Below are 19,899 nucleotides of genomic sequence, written 5' to 3' on the forward strand. Positions count from 1 at the left end.
TTGTAGCTTTAAGGGTGCCATGAAAACAACGAACAATTAGATAGTAATTATGGCAATGATTGTTTCACCTGCAAATGAGGTTTGTTTGCAATGGATGAGCAGACCGGACTCATTGTCATTTTGGTCGATCGCATGCATTTGGTAGGCGAATATACAATCCTCAAAAATAATCTTATAATAAGCGGTTTTCCCAATCCCGTAATGCATGCAATACGTTTTGTGGGCTTCATAAAAACAATGCAAGTTATTTACGCTTGGGACTGTTTCATGCTTCAGTGAACTGGGTATCTATTGTTTTAATGCAAATAAAGTCCAAAAATGAACTGTATTACGGGATTTGCGAATATATTGAATGAGAAATTTAATAAGTTACATGCCAACTCCAAATAGACCTTATTCACGATGGCCGCCATGATGAATTTGCTAATATCATACAAATTAGCTACACACTTTAAGGGGGCAAACAACACATGTTCGAGAGGTTGTAACGAACAGATGATTTGTTTCACTTTCATTGAATGTTTATCGCCTAAGTTGTAAAACAGAATTATTATACACAAATTACTTTGATGTTTTTTCTTTTTTTTAGTGAAAAATGAGCAGATAAGGAAGTAGTAAGTCAAAATGTCAAAGGCAATCAAAGATATAAAAATTATTATAAAAGGTACTTAATTCTAAATTCAAAAATATACTTCTAGCAATGTTATTTCAACATTTCGACTAGCCAATTTACGGAAATTTGCCTTTTTTCCAATGTTTGCCCCTCTGCATAAGACATGGCTAATTTGCATGACCATTTGAAAACCAACATGGCGGCTATCGTGAATAAGGCTTATTTATTAACAAGCTAAGCCTTAAGTAGTAGCTAAAATATGAGCGGGAGATCTGTAAGGGCGTTTACAATGGTGAGCCGAAGGCGAGTAATTGTAAACCCCCATACAGATCTCACGCGAATGTTTTGTCGTACTTGTGAAATCGAACAATGGATCCGTCCCAAAGGAGTGAGCGCATAGGACACCAATAGAAGTATGAATAATTATCAGTGACTGATGAAGCGTGATTATGGTGACAAGACGTTGTCGTTTTCCGAAAACCGAAAAGGAATAAATCGCCTTGCTGTCTGAAGCAGTATCTATATATACGAAATAGGAAGTGAATGTTTTTACCTGGCAAAACACAAGAATGAACAAAAAGGTGCAACTGGCATGGAAACACAAGGAGGAAACGAACTTGAGTCAATTGATCTCGAGGACCTGTCAGTCCAACTTGAGCACATCTTCGCAGAGAGTTTAAACTTCTACCTTTTTTTATGAAGTAGCGAAGTAAAGTGACGAACGGTACCCTGCTAAGACGCTTTACCTGCTTGTTTGCGGTATTAACCGGCATTTAGCAGATGTTCATGGGGAAAAGGCTTTCAACTACTGGGGAAAAGTGACACAAGGTTAAAAGACATTCTTGAATGTTTGAGGAAATTTGTGTTGCATATTGTCAGAGAGAAAAATTTGACGGGTAAATAAAATTAAATTCATGATAAAAATATGACCATTGACCACCAATGTGTTTTGCATTTTAATCCGTAGAGATCTGTATTAAAGTTAATGAATACTCATTAGCCGAGTAGGAGTCTGTGTCAAAAGTTAATACAATTGATTAATAATTCATCCACCCTATCCTTTCCCTGCTAACTATTCAATCCCTCCTCGTGCTTTCAGACAGTTGATTGTATTTGGAATTTACGGAGGTGCACATGCGACCCAAATACTGGCTATTGATTGATCATAACTTATGAATATTAATGACTTTTACAAACGTTTTGGCAAAGTAAAGCAACCATATTTAACGTCGGTAACTCGTAACAGTAATTACTGGGTTGCCTATGGGCAAACCCAGTCGAGGTCTACGTTTAGTTTGTTTGTTTTCTTTTTTTTTTTTTTGTTTTTCTTTTTTTTTTTTTTTCCGTGTCGGTAAAAGTCTTGCCTGTCACTCCCCTGGTAAGTAGTGTCTTTGTGTATAGAGCCTTCTGCGCGTATTTTCTTAGGATCGAGATAAAAACTAATGACTGCGCAAACTAAAGCATACATGAGAACAATAAAGCGGACGGAATAAATAATTAGTAAAGCAACAAGAAAAACGCGATCTGCCGTTAGTAGAGTTTTCGACCCTAAGGAAGAACTCACACCTTGAAGACACAATTTATATACCAATATGTAAAACAATACCACAAAAGAGTTGATTACCAATAACTCTTAAGGAGAAGGAAAACTTCTCTTTCAATGCAACTACGACCTCAAATATTTATGTATCAACGAACACTTACAAAAATTCTATCGAGTTGTATTAATACACTGGCAAGAATTAAACTGTTCAACGCCTAAAGATAAAGAAGACATTTTAAATCAAATTAATTGGAATAATCGTTTTATACGAATAAACCAATCATTTGTTAATTAACAATTATTGGATGAGGTTGAGCATGTTAGCGATAATTATCAAGGCCAAAGTTTGTGTTATGTAGGTATGACGTCAATTCTACATATATAAATATATTGTTTGTAGGTATGACGTAAGAGAAACAGAGCAAGCAAGAATTAGCTGCGTGCTTATAGTTAATCAAAATCGAGCTAGTGACACCAATGTATAATAATGTTTATTATCGAGTCTGGAATCAAGTCGGCATATGTAAACTTGCCTGCCTTGTTAATGATTTAGGAAATAATTTTTTGTCGCTTAGGGCGTTTGTGCAAAAGATTAAAATTAAATGTAATTTTTTGCACTACCTTAGCTTCTTGTCGGCTATACCTGATCAGTGGGAAAAAGCATAAAAAGAGACGAGCAGCGGAAAAAAAAGCCTAAAAAGAGACGAGCATCAACATGTCCTGACAAGCACTCAACTAGCGATCGATAAGCTCACGTGCAAGACAATACTCTGATTAGCCGACAGCAGTGTCCACCTACTGCAGAAAAAAAGATTAATAGAGTGCGCTTTTGATGCACAAAGGCGACAAAGAGTTTACTATTTGACATTTCGTGTAACGAAAGAAGTGAAACTATCCATTTTTCAGTACAAAATAATACATACTATACTATGTACAAATAACATTTTACACAAAATGAAGAAAAAAACCTCACCCTTACTGCCCATATTGTATTAATGTTGACCAAACGATTTCTCATCTACTCTTTTCGTGTTAATATGTTGCGAAATCGTTCTGGTCTCAGTTTACTACTTGGTTTAATTCGATTTCTCCAGAAAAGAAATCTACGCTTTCTAAAGATGAAATAATATATGGAGTGCTTGACGACTGGTCATCTTGTTTAACCCTCAATCACTTAATCTTAATCGGAAAATACTTTCTTTATACTAATGCCTTAGATGATAAAAGACCTCAGTTTGCTGATTTCATCACCCTTGTACAAGATAAAATCGACATAGAAAAATATATCGCAATCATGACGAATAATTCCTCTGCTTTTGTTAAAAAGTAGTCCATATTTCTCACCTGAGTAAATTTCTCAATACCTTTAGTTAGTCAGCAAGTCAGTTCCTGTAGTTAGTAATTACATTGCATGTCTTGCCTGTCTAAGTAACGTTATTATATTTTATGCGTCCCGTATTTATATTAGTATTAATATTGTAAACTGCGCAAATATTGCATTGTAAACAGTGTTAATACCATGTTTTTAGCAGTGATTAGATTGCGATAAGGTCAGTACTCTGTTGTAAGTAATATTAAAATTGTGAATAGTATAATTACCGAGTCGTATGTAGTATTAGTATTGTTAATAGAGTAAGTAGTATGTAGTGTTAGTAATGTAAGCAGTCCAAGTAAAATAAGATTTAAAAAAAAAAAGGACAATTATACGAATTCTTTTAGCGACACACGGAAAATGAATATCTGCTAAACTGCGTACTGCAGATATTTTAACATTCTGCACTATCCAAAGAATTAAGTCACAAACGCTAGAGAACATTGGATATGGGTCGGTCGAATGACGTCATATCGAAACCAAGGCAAAAACAAAGAATGTCCTAAGTAAAAGGAAGAAATCATATTCAATACTTATCTTGAAGCAAAGCCCCAAACGACTACGCTTGTCATCAAAATTACGAGTGTTTGTGGATTGAAGATGATGATAAAGCTGCTTGGGAGCTGAACAGCTTGTTCCTCTTCGGTCTGTGACTTTCTTTGATTTTCCTTTCCGCTTTATTCTCAGACCGGGACTTCCGCTTCTCGTCGTAGGTATCAGAATTCGAGCCATCACTTAAATACTTGCTGACTGTATATTAACCAACCAAATTCGCTCTTATCTGCTAATTTGATTGCCATGATCCGCTTTACTACCAGGTAGGAGCCATCTTCTAAGGATCTGTCTCTCTTCCAAGGATTTTCAATCAGTCAAATATGCGACAAATCCGTTTTCAGATTCTGTGTTTGATTGGAGATCCGATAATCCAGATTTTAATATCCTCATCCAGATTTCCCAATCGAAAGCACCCTGTATTTCCGTAATTCTGAATGGTTTCGACAAGACGTTCTTTCTTGGATTTATCACCAAACAAACTGATGTAATGTTTTCCACAGTACTTTTGCAACAGCAACAGTAATCATCCTTAGCAGCGCGTGGGAAACGGCTGCTGTATATGTTTATTAATATTTTGAGCATGCAAGACCCTATACAAGGCAGATTTGATTTAGTAATGAAGCATGAATCATATACTGAACTGCCGATATAAAATCAAGTAAAGCTATGATACTCGCAGTTATGGACGCCATTTTAGCAATTGTGTACCTTAAAAAAATTCAGGATTTCAACGGGGTTTGAACCCGTGAGCTCGCGATCATGACCGCTGCGACTCTCCAACCAAAGCCACTGACTTTGAGAACTGGTCATTTGTGGGTTTTAATTTTCCCTAGAGGAATGAATCAATGAACAAATGATGTATATGCTAAGATTGCGTCCATAACTTCGAGAATCATAGCCTTACTTGATTTGCTGCCGCAGTTTAGTACATGATTCCTTTTATATACCATTTCGTTCATTGATTCATTCCTCATGGGAAAATTAGAAACCACAAATGACCAGCTTTCAACGTCATTGGCTTTATAGCTCAGTTGCTTAGAGCGTCGCACCGGTATCGCGAAATCACGGGTTGCACTACCTTAGCTTCTTGTTTCCGGCCCTATACCTGATCAGTGGAAAAAAGCATAAACACAGAGACGAGCAGGCGGCAAAAAAAAACCAGCCTAAACAAAAACGAGCATCAACATGTCCTGACAGCACACAACTAGCGATCGATAAGCTCACGTGCAAGACAATACTCTGATTAGCCGACGCATGTGTCCACCTACTGCAGGAAAAAAGATTAATAGAGTGCGCTTTTGATGCACAAGGCGACAAAGAGTTTACTATTTGACATTTCGTGTAACGAAAGAAGTGAAACTATCCATTTTTTTCAGTACAAAATAATATATATATACTATATACAAATAACATTTTACACAAAATGAAGAAAAAACCTCACCCTTACTGCCCATTTGTATAATGTTGACCAAACGATTTCTCTCTACTCTTCGTGTTAATATGTTGCGAAAATCGGTCTGGTCTCAGTTTACTACTTGGTTTAATTCGATTTCTCCAGAAAAGAAATCTACTCTTTCTAAAGATGAAATAATATATGAGTGCTTGACGACTGGTCGCATCTTGTTTAAACCCTCAATCACTTAATCTTAATCGGAAAATACTTTCTTTATACTAATGCCTTACAGGATAAAAGACCTCAGTTTGCTGATTTCATCACCCTTGTACAAGAATAAATCGACATAGAAAAATATATCGCAATCATGACGAATAATTCCTCTGCTTTTGTTAAAAAGTGTCCATATTTCTCACCTGAGTAAATTTCTCAATACCTTTAGTTAGTCAGCAAGTCAGTTCCTGTAGTTAGTAATTACATTGCATGTCTTGCCTGTCTAAGTAACGTTTTATATTTTATGCGTCCCGTAATTATCTTAGTATTAATATGTAAACTGCGCAAATATTGCATTGTAAACAGTGTTAATACCATGTTTTTTAGCAGTGATTAGATTGCGATAAGGTCAGTACTCTGTTGTAAGTACTGTTAAATTGTGAATAGTATAATACCGAGTCGTATGTAGTATTAGTATTGTTAATAGAGTAAGTAGTATTAGTGTTAGTAATGTAAGCAGTCCAAGTAAAAATAAGATTTAAAAAAAAAGGACAATTATACGAATTCTTTTAGCGAACACACGGAAAATGAATATCTGCTAAACTGCGTACTGCAGATATTTTAACATTCTGCACTATCCAAAGAATTAAGTCACAAACGCTAGAGAACATTGGATCTGGGTCGGTCGAATGACGTCATATCGAAACGAATGCAAAAACAAAGAATGTCCTAAGTAAAAGGACGAAATCATATTCAATACTTATCTTGAAGCAAGGCCCCAAACTATACTCTTGTCATCAAATTACGAGTGTGTGTGGATTGAAGATGATGATAAAGCTGCTTGGAGCTGAACAGCTTGTTCCTCTTCGTCTGTGACTTTCTTTGATTTTCCTTTCCGCTTTATTCTCAGACCGGACTTCCGCTTCTCGTCGTAGGTAGCAGAATTCGAGCCATCACTTAAATACTTGCGGACTGTATATTACCAACCAAATTCGCTCTATCTGCGAATTTGATTGCCATGATCCGCTTTACTACCAGGTAGGAGCCATCTTCCAAGGATCTGTCTCTCTTCCAAGGATTTTCAATCAGTCAAATATGCGACAAAATCCGTTTTTCAGATTCTGTGTTTGATTGGAAATCCGATAATCCAGATTTTAATATCTTAATCCAGATTTCCCAATCGAAAGCACCCTGTATTTCCGTAATTCTGAATGGTTTCGACAAGACTTTCTTTCTTGGATTTATCACCAAACAAACTGATGTAATGTTTTCCACAGTACTTTTGCAACAGCAACAGTAATCATCCTTAGCAGCGCGTGGGAAACGGCTGCTGTACATGTTTATTAATATTTTGAGCATGCAAGACCCTATACAAGGCAGATTTGATTTAGTAATGAAGCATGAATCATATACTGAACTGCCGATATAAAATCAAGTAAAGCTATGATACTCGCAGTTATGGACGCCATTTTAGCAATTGTGTAACCTTAAAAAAATTCAGGATTTCAACGGGGTTTGAACCCGTGAGCTCGCGATCATGACCGCTGCGACTCTCCAACCAAAGCCACTGACTTTGAGAACTGGTCATTTGTGGGTTTTAATTTTCCCTAGAGGAATGAATCAATGAACAAATGATGTATATGTTAAGATTGCGTCCATAACTTCGAGAATCATAGCCTTACTTGATTTGCTGCCGCAGTTTAGTACATGATTCCTTTTATATACCATTTCGTTCATTGATTCATTCCTCATGGGAAAATTAGAAACCACAAATGACCAGCTTTCAACGTCATTGGCTTTATAGCTCAGTTGCTTAGAGCGTCGCACCGGTATCGCGAAATCACGGGTTCAACCCCGCTGAAGTCCTCAATTTTTTAGGCTTCTTTACGGCATTGCTAAAATTGCGTCCACAAGTGCGAGGATCATAGCTTTACTTGAATTCATATCCGAAGTTCAGTATATAATTCATTTCATATATCATTTAAAGTTCGAACTGAGATTTCATCATTTCAACTTACCTTTAATGTTTCCCTGTTATGTTCCTGCTGTGTTTTCAACGGTTGCTGTGTCGTGTTCAAACTGTATGTACGAGGATCTTTTTCCATTTGTGGACACTACCTGCCCCCTGACGTCTCTGTCAGGGCTTCGATTGCACAGCTAGTGGATTGAAATGAAAGAAAAACCTTTGCCCTTGAATTCCACGTGGATTTGTGGCCGTGGGAATATTTTATCCGGGAATATTTGACTCAATTTGGTTACTTGGTAGTTCATTATAACCCTTGAAAACCGAGGAGCTGATACTGGCTCAATTCGCTTTAAATCTGAAAAAATATATATTATAATAATAAAAAAAGAAAGAAACACACACAAAAAGGAAGGAAGCGAGCCACAATGGTGATAAGGTTAGGCTTTTTTATTGAGAGTTTTATCTTAAAACTATCCCCTCAGTTCTTTTATCAGGATTCCCATACAAGTCCTCATTTTTTTTTGTTGGCTTTCCCTTGCACTGAGCTTGGGGCGCCTTTCTTCTCTGTTTTATGAAAGGAAGCAATAAATTTTGACTGACAGGCGTTCCAGGAATGGTACTTTCTCCGTCCGTAGGCGAACGAAGGTTTCGAAAATATCGAGGGGTTGATTGCAGGCGGTCCCCCCCCCCCCCCCCCCACTTGCATTCTCGTTTGACTTCGCTCCAGGTTTTCTTCTACGGCCATATCCAAAAGGATCACTTGAAAAGTCAACCTCGGGGAAAAGAAGCGTCTAAAATTAGCCAAACCGTCTGCTACGCGGGCTATAAAAACTGATTTTACTTGCCTTTACTTGCGGACGTCAGCGATTGAGCAAGTTGCTTTTGCCACGAAATAAGCCAACATCTTTTTATTTAGCTGTAACTTCATACAGAGGTATTACACGTAAAATGAGTAATAGTGGACAGCAGTAATCCACTGCTAGTAAAATTTATTGCGTGCGCTCCTAGTTCTAACAAGTAGGGAATATATCTGATACTAGTAACTATATGTTTATTTACCCTGCTTTACGGAGGTTTCCTTAATTTGCTTCTCTGGAGAGAAGGAAAGAAAACCTCTGCAGGAATCTCCTCGATGCCATCCAGAACTTTGGACGACAAAATAACTCTTAACCGGTTTAAAACCCGCTATAACCAATTTGAATTTTAACGCTTGCCTAATGGCTGCTGAGTGGAAGTGACGTTGTATTGACGTCAAATCGCGCATTCGTGACAGACCATCGAGGAGATACATGCAGAGTTTCCTTTCCTTTTCACTAGAGAGGTAAATAAAGGACAACTGCCAAGTTAGGTAATTATTTTTATTGGCACAGATTACAATAATGACGGGTCAATCATAGTCTGAAAGCATCATGTGTGTGGTTACACACAGTTTTAGCATGTGACTACATGATATTGATTTCTTCAAAAAGGTATTTCGAATTCAATCCACACCCCAGTAAAGTTCATCAAAGCTACTGTGAAGCAATAACTGTGACTTTCTTTAAATTAGAAAGAAAACAATATTTTTTTAGGCAAACACGGAAAATGAAGAAATTGCGAAACATTTAATTTGATACTACCAATGTGTTCGACCCCCATAAAAAATTTAAGCTTGAATAAAAAATTCATTAAACCCCTTTTTAGAGCTTAACAGGACGCACTCTTCAGGCAGCGTCTAACGATCGCATTGTGTCTTAATAAAGAAAATCTGGCGACAGCAATAAAGGTATGTAATAGATATATGTTACAATGAATAACAGGATTCAGGAATAAGGTATATGGCATGTGTAATAATAGTAAAAGGAGTCCGTTTGTAAATTAGGATGCCCATAGGGAACTTAAGCAGGGACGACGACTAAGAGAGTCATCTACAAATTCAATATGACTTAAAAGAATTTAATATTTTCGTAGTTATTCAAAATGTTTGGTACGTCAGCTGTATGCCATTTTTCCAGGAATAAAATTGGAACGAACGGTGAGAATGTTTGAAGAAATGTTGACTCTTTTCGTTGAATGTTTACATCCTACATTTCACGTTTTTTTTTTAGCTTGAGCACTGTTAAAAATGATATAAAAATGTTAAAGGAACGTGAAGAGCATCGTTGTTTAAGGCTGTGAGCTACTCAATAGCGAATTAAGCATGAGCAAAACCTATTGACGCAAAAGGGGAAATTGTCGTCAATTAGCATCTCGTTCTAACAAAACGTGATCGAAACACTTACCACTCTGTGTACCCATTGCTGCAGTAAATACATGCCAGCGTCGCAATTAAAGACCAGCCCTTAAGCTCCATGAAATAACATGATCTCGCAGTTGGCCCTCTTTCAGTCGGCGTGATACTTTATTTAAAGTATTGCGTGCAGCGCGAATGCTGTTCATACCCGGATTTTCCAGGCCTTTTTAACGCTACTTGAATTCCTTTGAAAGACAACCATTCTCAAGAATAAAACGTCATGGAATTTCAACAGCGTAACTGAAAGGAATCTTTAATTTAAATCGCGTCATTTCAAAATAAATGCATGTGATTGTTGCTTTTGCTGAAACAGCTGATGTGCACCTGTAATTCAGCTCATCTAAAAATCAGAAGAGAAAGTACCTGTCGTGTTTATTTCATTAAGGTAACAGAGGGCCTTCGTTTCTTGAAGCAGTAATATCCGCTAAGACATTAAAAATTGAAACAAGTTGATTCCATAAGTTTCTTGTAACTAATAGACTGACCAATATACGGGTTGTAAACGCTTAAATTATTTGTATAAGAGACTTTATGTATCTGCGAGGGAAAACAAACTGACGGATATAAGACTGAGTTAAAATCCCGCATTTATTCGGATGTCGCTCCCAATACGGGGCAAGTTTGTTGCCAAGAAGGACTATGAACAAGATGTTAAAGTTCAAGTCTAGCTTAAGTCAGTTGTTGCGAATGTTCTGTAAATGTCCGATCGCCGGTTTTTCGGACTAATATTTTTGGACTTTAAAAATACCCATAAAATGACCGAGGCATACTAGAGTAATTTGTTATTAACTTATTGTTCCTTCCGTTATTGGTCACCAGAGCCTTGTGAAATTGTAAATTAGAGAAAGTTAAACATCTTAAGTGCCTGTGTGTTTGTAAGGAAACAGTAAGTATTTGCATCCCAATACACTTCAAACCAGATTCCATTTGCGAATGTTGTGTAAATGTCCGATCGCCGGTTTTTCGGACTAATATTTTTGGACTTAAAAAATACCCATAAAATGACCGAGGCATAATAGAGTACTTTATTATTAACTTATTATTCCTTCCGTTATTGGTCACCAGAGCCTTGTAAAATTGTAAATTAGAGAAAGTTAAACATCTTGAGTGCCTGTGTTTTTGTAAGGAAACAGTAAGTATTAGCATCCCAACACACTTCAAACCAGATTCCATTCCAGTCGCGAGATTACATCTTAAATTTAGAAGCAAGGGTGGCACAGTCGGTTAGTGCGCGGCCTTGGTGCATAAGGTCCCGAGTTCGATTCCCGGATCTCACATCCTTGTTTCGACTTCTTTCCATTCAGTGTAGCCTAGGTAACTTTAAATACCCTTAAAACGGAGCACTGATGGAAAGAGGGGGTAAAATGAGCGCACCGTCGGCTTCCTGGGAGAGTACTCTCTAGAGAGTAAAGGAACTTCCGACGTTAAATAACGTGTACCTTTACCTTTACCTTTAAACCTTTCAGATTCTTTGATGGAATCGACATGTACCTTCCGAGCATTCTAATGTATTTTTATGTATACATATGAATACGTTCACGAATTTTGAACTGGATGAAGAAAAATAATTCATAATGATTTACAGATCTGGAGATGTATTTGAAAAATAAATTCTCGTGCGTGTATGATCTAGAATATAAATGTATTGACACAATCAATTGTTGACTGAAACTTGCAATTGGGATAACTAATCAAGAGAGCTTTTATCCTGTCTTTATTAGGACTAGTGCTTTGTGTTGTGTATCACAATTCGATGTCTTCTCTGATTGCTCGTGCAGCTATGGGATACGAGTGGCAAAGCGATGATACTGTTTGAGAGATAGTTGTTTGTGCTTACCGTAATTTAGTTTAACCGATATTTACGATCCGTTTTACAAGTAATATTGAAGAAAGATTTTAAACTTTACATGTACCGAATCTAATGCAAATGAGAAAATTCTATTGTTTTCGCTCATTTGAATTAGATTCGGCACATGTAAAGTTCAACGTTTGAAACGGGCCTTATCCTCGGTTAATGAGGGAACAACTCTTCCACTCGTGCTCTCTGGAACTTGAATCATGCACCAAATTGAGTGATGCTCTGTACTGAGAAAAAAATCAATAATTAATTATCAAGAAATAAAATATCGTTTTAGTTATTACGAGCCACTTTCAAATACAGCAATAAAAACTTACCCATGTATAGTTACAAACGAACCGAAACCGTCAATGCCATGATCGATATGTTAGAACTACTAGTGATTAAAAAAGATCTAGTTCATAGGTATGTGTTATTAATCTCTTTTCAGTTGTCTGGAAAACGGTTTACAGCTGTTACCGCAAAGGAAATGAAAACGCTATCAGTGTTCTTGATTTGTGTAGCCATTTGTCAAATTGTCGACAAAACAAAGTCGCAACAATGTCCTGCATTTGGATCTGAGGAGTCCATCTTGGGATGGATGTTGCAAGGACACATCTATCAAACAATGATGGCCAATATTGGCCTTCATTGCCTTTCGGTCTGCCTCAAGGATGATCGATGCCAAAGCTTCAACTTTGTGATGTCTCTCCATATGTGCGAATTCAGTGATCGCACCAAGGAAGCCAGACCTGAAGATTTTATTCCTGATGCAGACAGATATTACTTCAGAAAATACATAAACAGAGGTAAGTGGAGTTTAACAACCTAGGTTTGTTGCATGGAAAAGACTGCTCAAAAAAAGATAAAGGAATAATACTAGTTTCTCAATTTCAGTCCCACTAGGCTCCATCTCTGACCTAGCAGCCACGTCCTGCAAGGAAATTAAGATGAGTGAAGGAAGATCACCCAACGGCAAATACTGGATGTCTTCAATAAAGCCAGGGATTCCAGTTCTTGCATTTTGCGATATGAAAACTGAAGGTGAGATCTGATAACCTCACACTTCTGTAATTAATCTTCTTCTCCATGTTCTTCTTCATCTCCATTAGCTATATCCTAACGTCAGGATTTATGTAAATCATCATCTTCATCTCCATCTCGAGCCTTGTCTTCATTTTCACCTACATCCACATCTTAAAGCTCATCCAATTACATCTTTATACCCCTTATATTTTTATCTGGCTCTATTTCCATTTCCATCCGCAGCTCCACCTGCAGCTGCCTCATCTTTTTAACTTCCTTTTTCTTCTCTTAACCTCATCCGTGTACCCTGTTCTCCTGCAATCCTTTCACTGTCTCGTTCTCTACCACTTTATCTTCTTCCACGTAATTCTGGTTCCATCGAAGCAAACCTACCACTGTCTTTTCGGTTGCCTTATCCTGTTGAATTTAAAGCAAAATAATGGGGCGGGTTTGGAGATGGACTACATGCTAATCGCGGTTAAAATTGTTCCTTTATGTTGTAGATGTTAACGAATGCACTGCTTCTTCACCTGTGTGTCATGTAAATGCTACATGCAACAACACTCTTGGTTCCTACAGGTGCACTTCGAAACCCGGATATGCTGGGGACGGAAAAACTTGCAAAGGTAATTTAAAGTCCACCAGAGATAGTTCAAACAAGCATTTTCTAAAATAAGAAGGTAGTAACTTTGCACGCAAATCTAGAGTAAGGGCTACAGTCAACGATTTTGAATATTACGTCTTTATAAAATAAACACGTTGAAACCCGGGTTAGAAATGTGTTTCTTAGGACTTGGTAAACTCAATACCTAGCTGGGATTAGATACCATGAGAACTTATTAAAAGTTATCTCACGGGTGACGGATGATAATTCAGACAACAATTTAAGTAATAGATAAAATATTCGCGTCCGACCTTTATGGGCATTTAAAACGGCGAGCCCCAGGCGAGCCGTTTTAAAGCCCATAAAGGAGTTTGGAAATACTTAGCATTGAATTTAGCAAATCATTTACATAAAGCTTTTGTAGTAGAAACATGGCTGCTCGTTTTCGGTCTCCAAAGTGTAAAGAAGAAGAAACCAGTCTAGTGTGGGAGCCTATTCGAAAGGAACACAATACAACACTAAATGGGGTAGAAAAGTCTTCGAGTAATGGCAGCAGCGACGGCAAAATAAAATGCAATGTCAGTAGTTGTTGGAGTGGCCTATCTCAAATGCGAAAATGCTCAAGATCTGACCTTTTCAGTAGAACACTTGTCGCCAAATACGCTAAACGTTTGGCTGAGCAATTTCGTTTGTGAAGAGGCCAAGCAAAATGGAGAGCGTTAGCCGCCCAATTCGTTTCATTTGTTAGTTTGTGCGATTAACTGTCGTTTACCTTAGACGGGAGGAGAGGATGCATTATACTTTCTTAACAAATCACGCAAAAGGCAAGTAAATTGTTACGTAATAGTTGTGATTGAAATTTCAAACTTGTGATTGATTAATGAACATTATATAATTTTACAGCCTCGTCTTCATTAAAGTTAAGCATACTAATTACGCGAGTTAGAGATTTTATAAAAGTTAATCATATTAATAATTCAACTAATTTACAATTTATCAACCCCAGCCTTTTCCCGCTACCTATTTAATCCCTCCCAGTGCTTTCAGACAGTTGAACTTTATCTGGATTTACACACCTATATATCTGACCTGAATAGTGCGTTTTTCTAGGCAGTCACCCTTATGAATTATTAGTGAAGTTTACAAAGTCTCTTAAAGTTGATTTTTTAAAATTCATTTTTAGATTTTGATGAATGCAGCGCTTCCCTTTCCGTTTGTCATGTAAACGCATTATGCAGCAATATCTTTGGCTCTTATCATTGCGCGTGCAAGCTGGGATACGCTGGTGATGGAAAAACATGCAAAGGTAAACTCCAGAAGAAAATACTAGATTACAGTTCACATAACCAGTCACAGAGCAGCCAGGTCGACAAGCAATTTTCACGATACTCCGGCTTAAGTTAAAATGATTGTTACGATTCAAGACCCGACCCGACCCAGAACCTGGTGTTTTGTTTGGGGATGATCTGCTGCTGTTACACTAGTCCTTTCGTACATTCACTAATAAACGTCATTTGTTATTAATGAAGTGTAAATTGGTTTCACGTGAAATACCTAGAAGGAACTTCTTAGAAGGAAATATTAGCAAATGTAACCAACTTTCCTCTTCCCGCACAAAAATACGCGGGTATACATTCGGGACCAAATCCAAAATAAACGCCATTTTAATAAGTAACCGGCAATTATATAACGCTATGTACAATTGTGCAGTGACAGTGTGGTATTGCTTCATGATTGGACGTAAGTGCTTCCATAATCTTCAACTGCGGTGCCCTCGGCATCTCTGCAGGATTTTGCCATACTGGCTTGGGGACTAGAGTGCTATCAGATCTCTCTGTGATTGTTGCATGCAGGTTTTGCGGATGGGGTTGCCTCTGGTTGGCCCGCATGTGCCTGCTGATTAACTGTTGTCTTGCTGGCCCTTCTTTTGGGGATTTCTGGAAAAATGTTGGTCAGAGAATGTGTACTGTGATCGGGCCTGTTCCTCGGGCCATTGCTAGAGATATATATGTCATTCTCTTTTCACGAACACCCGTGACTCTGCATCAGCGACAGGGATACTAACTGTGGGCCGGTATTTGACTTCGATGTCGTAATCAGAGCAAGAAAACAGCAAGCTTGGCAGACGAGCAGGAGCTTCGGCGAGTGCATTGTCGGTTTCAAATATGGTGTGTCTTCCTACTATATACGACTGGAACTTCTAAAGACCAAATGCTTATTTGTTTATTTTTCATTTATTTTTCGGCGTGGCGATGATTAATACTGAGCAAGATAATAGTTGAAAAGTGGTCTTTTGAACGATTTTTTAGTTCTCTTTTCACGTATAGATAAGGGATTATCATTCCAATAATAACATCCTATAACTGTTGGGCAGAATTTTCCTTTATTTATTCTAAAGCTACTAGGATTTACGTGTTGCGGGGATGCACTTCTTGTATCATAATTATATTGCTCAGATACCAAGGCTAACGTGAAATTAGATGGCTTTTTATCTACCAAGTGATCATAAATCAGTTGGCAGGTATTTAGCTTAACAATGTCAGGGAGCTCAGTTAGGCCAAGGTTTACATAATGAGGCGTAATATGATCTCGAAGTGGAACATCATTAATAACTCTTACAGCTTGGTTTTGCAGCTTTACCAATTGTGAGCTTCGTAATTATTACCCCACAGAATGCAGCCGTAGTTTAAATAGGGGTAGACAAGTGCGTAGTAGATACTAATCACGCGATGATATTTCACTTTTGCTGATTTTACTACTAATATGGTCAATGTGATCATGCCAAGATAAAGAGCAATCAATAACTAATTCTAAGTATTTAATGTTGTACGACTGCTCAAGGTATTGGTCCGCAATTTTTAGAGGAGGGTGTACGTTAGAATTAACTTTTTGTCTCGGTTGGAAAACTAGGTATTTTGTTTTACTCAAATTCAGAGTTAATATGTTAGAACAAAGCCATTCATAAATTGCTGGCAATTCAGAATTAATTAACTGTAGCAATGAATCTGGGTCCTTACCAGTCACAGTCAGCGAAGTATCATCGGCAAATATTCTTATGCAATAGTAGTGAGGTGCATTAATAATATCTTTTTATATAAACTAGAAAAATAACCGGACCCAAGATCGAACCTTGGGGTACTCCTGAGTTTATTTCTAGTAAGTCAGATTCAACGCAATATTAACAAACATAAACGTTAAGTTGTGATAATAGGATATAATGGTTGACCGTATCGAATGCTTTACTTAGGTCTAGAAATATGGAAATAGCATGATTTCCTTGGTCAAGGGCTTTTGTTATCTCATCTATAAGGTCTACCACCAGTCAACTGTGGTCATGCCAGATCAAAAGCCATATTGATTAGGTACCAAAATATCTTCATAGGTGAGATCAAATGATAATTGGTTAAGAATGCATCTTTCAAAAATTTTACTTAGTGCTGAAAGGACTGATATAGGACGATAATTATTGCATGAAGAACGAGAGCCTTGTTTAAGGATTGGTATAACTTTGGCAATTTTCAAGTTTCAGGAAATATGCCATGTTTAAGTGACAAATTTATGATATGTGTCAGCGGTCGAAATATTTCAAGTGCAGCAGAAGATAATAAGAGCGGATGTACGTTATCATAGCTACAAGATTTCTTTGTGTCAATACTTTCTAATAGTAGATAAACCTCGGTTTCATTTACTTGAGCGAAGCGAAATGTTGATTTTTTTCCTCTTCATATAGGTTGAGTAGTGGCGATCCGCTTTAGGCAATTTCGATGCTAGTTCAGTCGGAACATTGCAGAAGTACCTGTTAATAGCATTTGATATTGAAGATGGATGCTGGAGATCTTTATCCTTAACTTTCAGATTGTCAATGTTCCAGGATGGCCGCTTTTTATTGGTTATAAGGTTAACATTATCACACTTTTTTGTTTTTGTTTTTGCGGAGTCCTTAAGTACACTATCGTAGTGTAAGGTTCGTAAGTATCAATTGAGACAATCCTGTTTTGATAAATTTTACATTGCTTATGATAATAAATATTTTGAGTTGGCAACCATTTTTTATAGAGCTCGTTACTAACTTTGATTCATTTCCTCAATCCTTTCGTCACCCAGGGCTTGTCGGACTTATATTTTTATATTAATCGATTTAAGCGGTGCATGTGCATTGCTAATGCTATTGAAAGTATGAAGGAATCTAGTTAAGCTTTCGTTTACATCATAGCTCTTGTATACTGTTGTCCAATTATCATTCCTCAATGCTTTTTGAAAAGCAATGTTATCGAACCTTTTAAAATCTCTAATTTCAATTTTATTGGGGAAGGGACTTAGCGCAGGGTCATACGAAAGAGTAAAGACTGACAAATGATCAGCTATCTCTAGGGCAATGCTACCACTAGTACTTGAAGACACAAAGTTATGTAGAGCCAGGCACTGCATCTCTGAGTATCTGGACTCCGTGTCGGTTAACCATCTTGATGCCATGGATACCGAACTCTCCTTACCGCTTTTACCAATCTAGTGCAGCCGGACTCCCAATCCACTTTGTATTGGGCATAGATAGAGCTCTGCCCTGCTGGTTTTCTTCCTACTTAAAGTGGGCATTTTCCTTTGCGAGGGTGGCACTCAGCGATCTTGATGGAAACGGTCTAGATAGGTAAGTAGCCCAAGGATGGATAAGAGTTCCTTAGTGTTAGCTGGTGCAGATATTTTTCTAATTGATTCAAGCTTGTCAACTGCAGGGTGGATGCCTTTCTTTGCTTGTGTATGACCGCAAAATTTGACACTTTGTTATATGGATATTAATGACATTGCGGAGTTGACGCTCAGGTTGTCAGCATGTCTAAGAAAATCTTGTCTAAGAACGCCTTCCTCTCTGGAACCGATAAGAAAACCATCGTTAGGAATATTACTATAAATGTCATCCATTTGTTGATGGGAGACATCTTGGGGCACTATTATGCCAAAGAGGAGACATTTGAACCTGTATCGCCCGAAGGGCGTATTGAACGTGCAATTATAACATGCGAGACGCGTGAGCGAGTTCGCTGTGCAAGTACCAAGTTAAAAACTGGGAAAAAAAATCTCATGATATTGGGGAAGGATCTCGTCGATACTGTGGCTGCAGCGATGCTCACACCGAATGTACCAATTTAATTTCTTAGGGTCCAAGCATAGCCTGGCCTTCTTTTTCCCGTTTGATGTTTCTCTGATATTGCGAACAATGGTGTTGACCCAATCGGTAGGCCCAGTTACCTCTGTCATAATGTCTTCTGCGAGAATCTTGTCCAAATCGGCTTTGTGTAAAGTAAGAATATTTATCGGTAATGTACGGGAATAGAGGGCACTTATCTTGGGGTTTTATATCAGCTCTATGAGGTATTAAACACTTGGGAAACTGCCAATCTGTTCTTCGTATTCTTCTAGGCCTATGGATGCGGGCTGTACCAGGCTTGCAAGTCGGGGGGGATGTTTTTTTCCTCGTGTGGTGTTTGGGTACTTGAGAGCTCCTGGTTGTGTATAGTGATGATACCGAATTCTTGTGCAATCTGGCAACCGATCATAGATGGGTGACCAGGGGCCTGAGTTGTCTTTGAAGGTTACTTTGAGAACGATAGCGTCAAAGTTGCTGGTGGAGGCTCCTCTGCAGCCCTTTAGGACAGCAATGCAGGGTTTTATTTCAAGAGAAAAGCCAAGTCAGCAGATCATCCATAGTTAAAACACACGTGTCTGCACCTTCAGCAACCCTCATTTAGATATTGTGTTTATCATAAACTCAGACGGTGGTAATTAATGATCTTTCGGGGAATCAGGGTTGTGTAGTGGTCATCGATCGTGACTCCCACCTCTGTAACGAAATTTAAACTCTAGCCTCGGGACGTATGTAGGCTGAGTTTCAGTCGATCTCAACCTCACTCCTCAGGTCTCTCTCCGGGTACTCCGTTTTCCTCCCTCCTCAAAGTCAACTCCCAGTCAATCACATCTCGCTGGGTTTGCGGTGCTCTGAGATCACACATGGATTGTATGGCGGAGGCCAAGGGCGCACCCATATGCAATTGGTCCTATCTCGTTGAGCCTGTCGATCCTGAAAAGCCCTTTTGGGAGCGGTCAACTAAGCGCACATAAACTTCTACATTTACATTTACGAATGTAAGAATGATATATACATATGAAATGAAATGTTGGTAGAACCCACTGGGAACTCGGAAAAATCCGAGCCCCAGATGGGATTCGAACTCACGACCCTCCGTGATCTAGTCGGATGCTTTAAGCACAGAGCTACTGGAGACTCATGGGGAGCGCTGGTGAAATGTGAGTCTTTGACTCGAAATGCATCACGCAGCTACAGAGTCAAACAACGACTGACAGCATAGCTCATACCTTGTATAGCGCAAGTCATCTTAAAGCATATCTGAGATGCGGCCAACCAACCACCCATGCGAGCGAACGTGAAAATCTTATACACATATGAAATGAAATGTTGCTCGTCATAGAGTCTTCAGTTGCTCAGTTCTTA

At 38.2% G+C, this 19,899-nt stretch overlaps 1 protein-coding gene across 1 annotated transcript in view; it reads left to right on the plus strand.

Annotated features, from left to right (window-relative positions):
- Positions 1-9,362: 9,362 nt before the first annotated feature.
- Positions 9,363-19,899, plus strand: part of LOC138032799 (uncharacterized) — a 31,328-nt gene continuing 20,791 nt past the window's right edge. Inside the window, exons 1-5 of the mRNA XM_068880528.1 lie at positions 9,363-9,420; positions 12,216-12,573; positions 12,662-12,808; positions 13,294-13,416; positions 14,578-14,700. Coding sequence (XP_068736629.1) covers positions 12,255-12,573; positions 12,662-12,808; positions 13,294-13,416; positions 14,578-14,700 — 712 coding nt within the window. The 5' untranslated portion in view covers positions 9,363-9,420; positions 12,216-12,254. The remainder of the gene's footprint in view (positions 9,421-12,215; positions 12,574-12,661; positions 12,809-13,293; positions 13,417-14,577; positions 14,701-19,899) is intronic.

This window comes from Montipora capricornis, chromosome 14 (genome assembly GCF_036669925.1).
Source record: "Montipora capricornis isolate CH-2021 chromosome 14, ASM3666992v2, whole genome shotgun sequence".
Lineage (NCBI taxonomy): Eukaryota > Metazoa > Cnidaria > Anthozoa > Scleractinia > Acroporidae > Montipora > Montipora capricornis.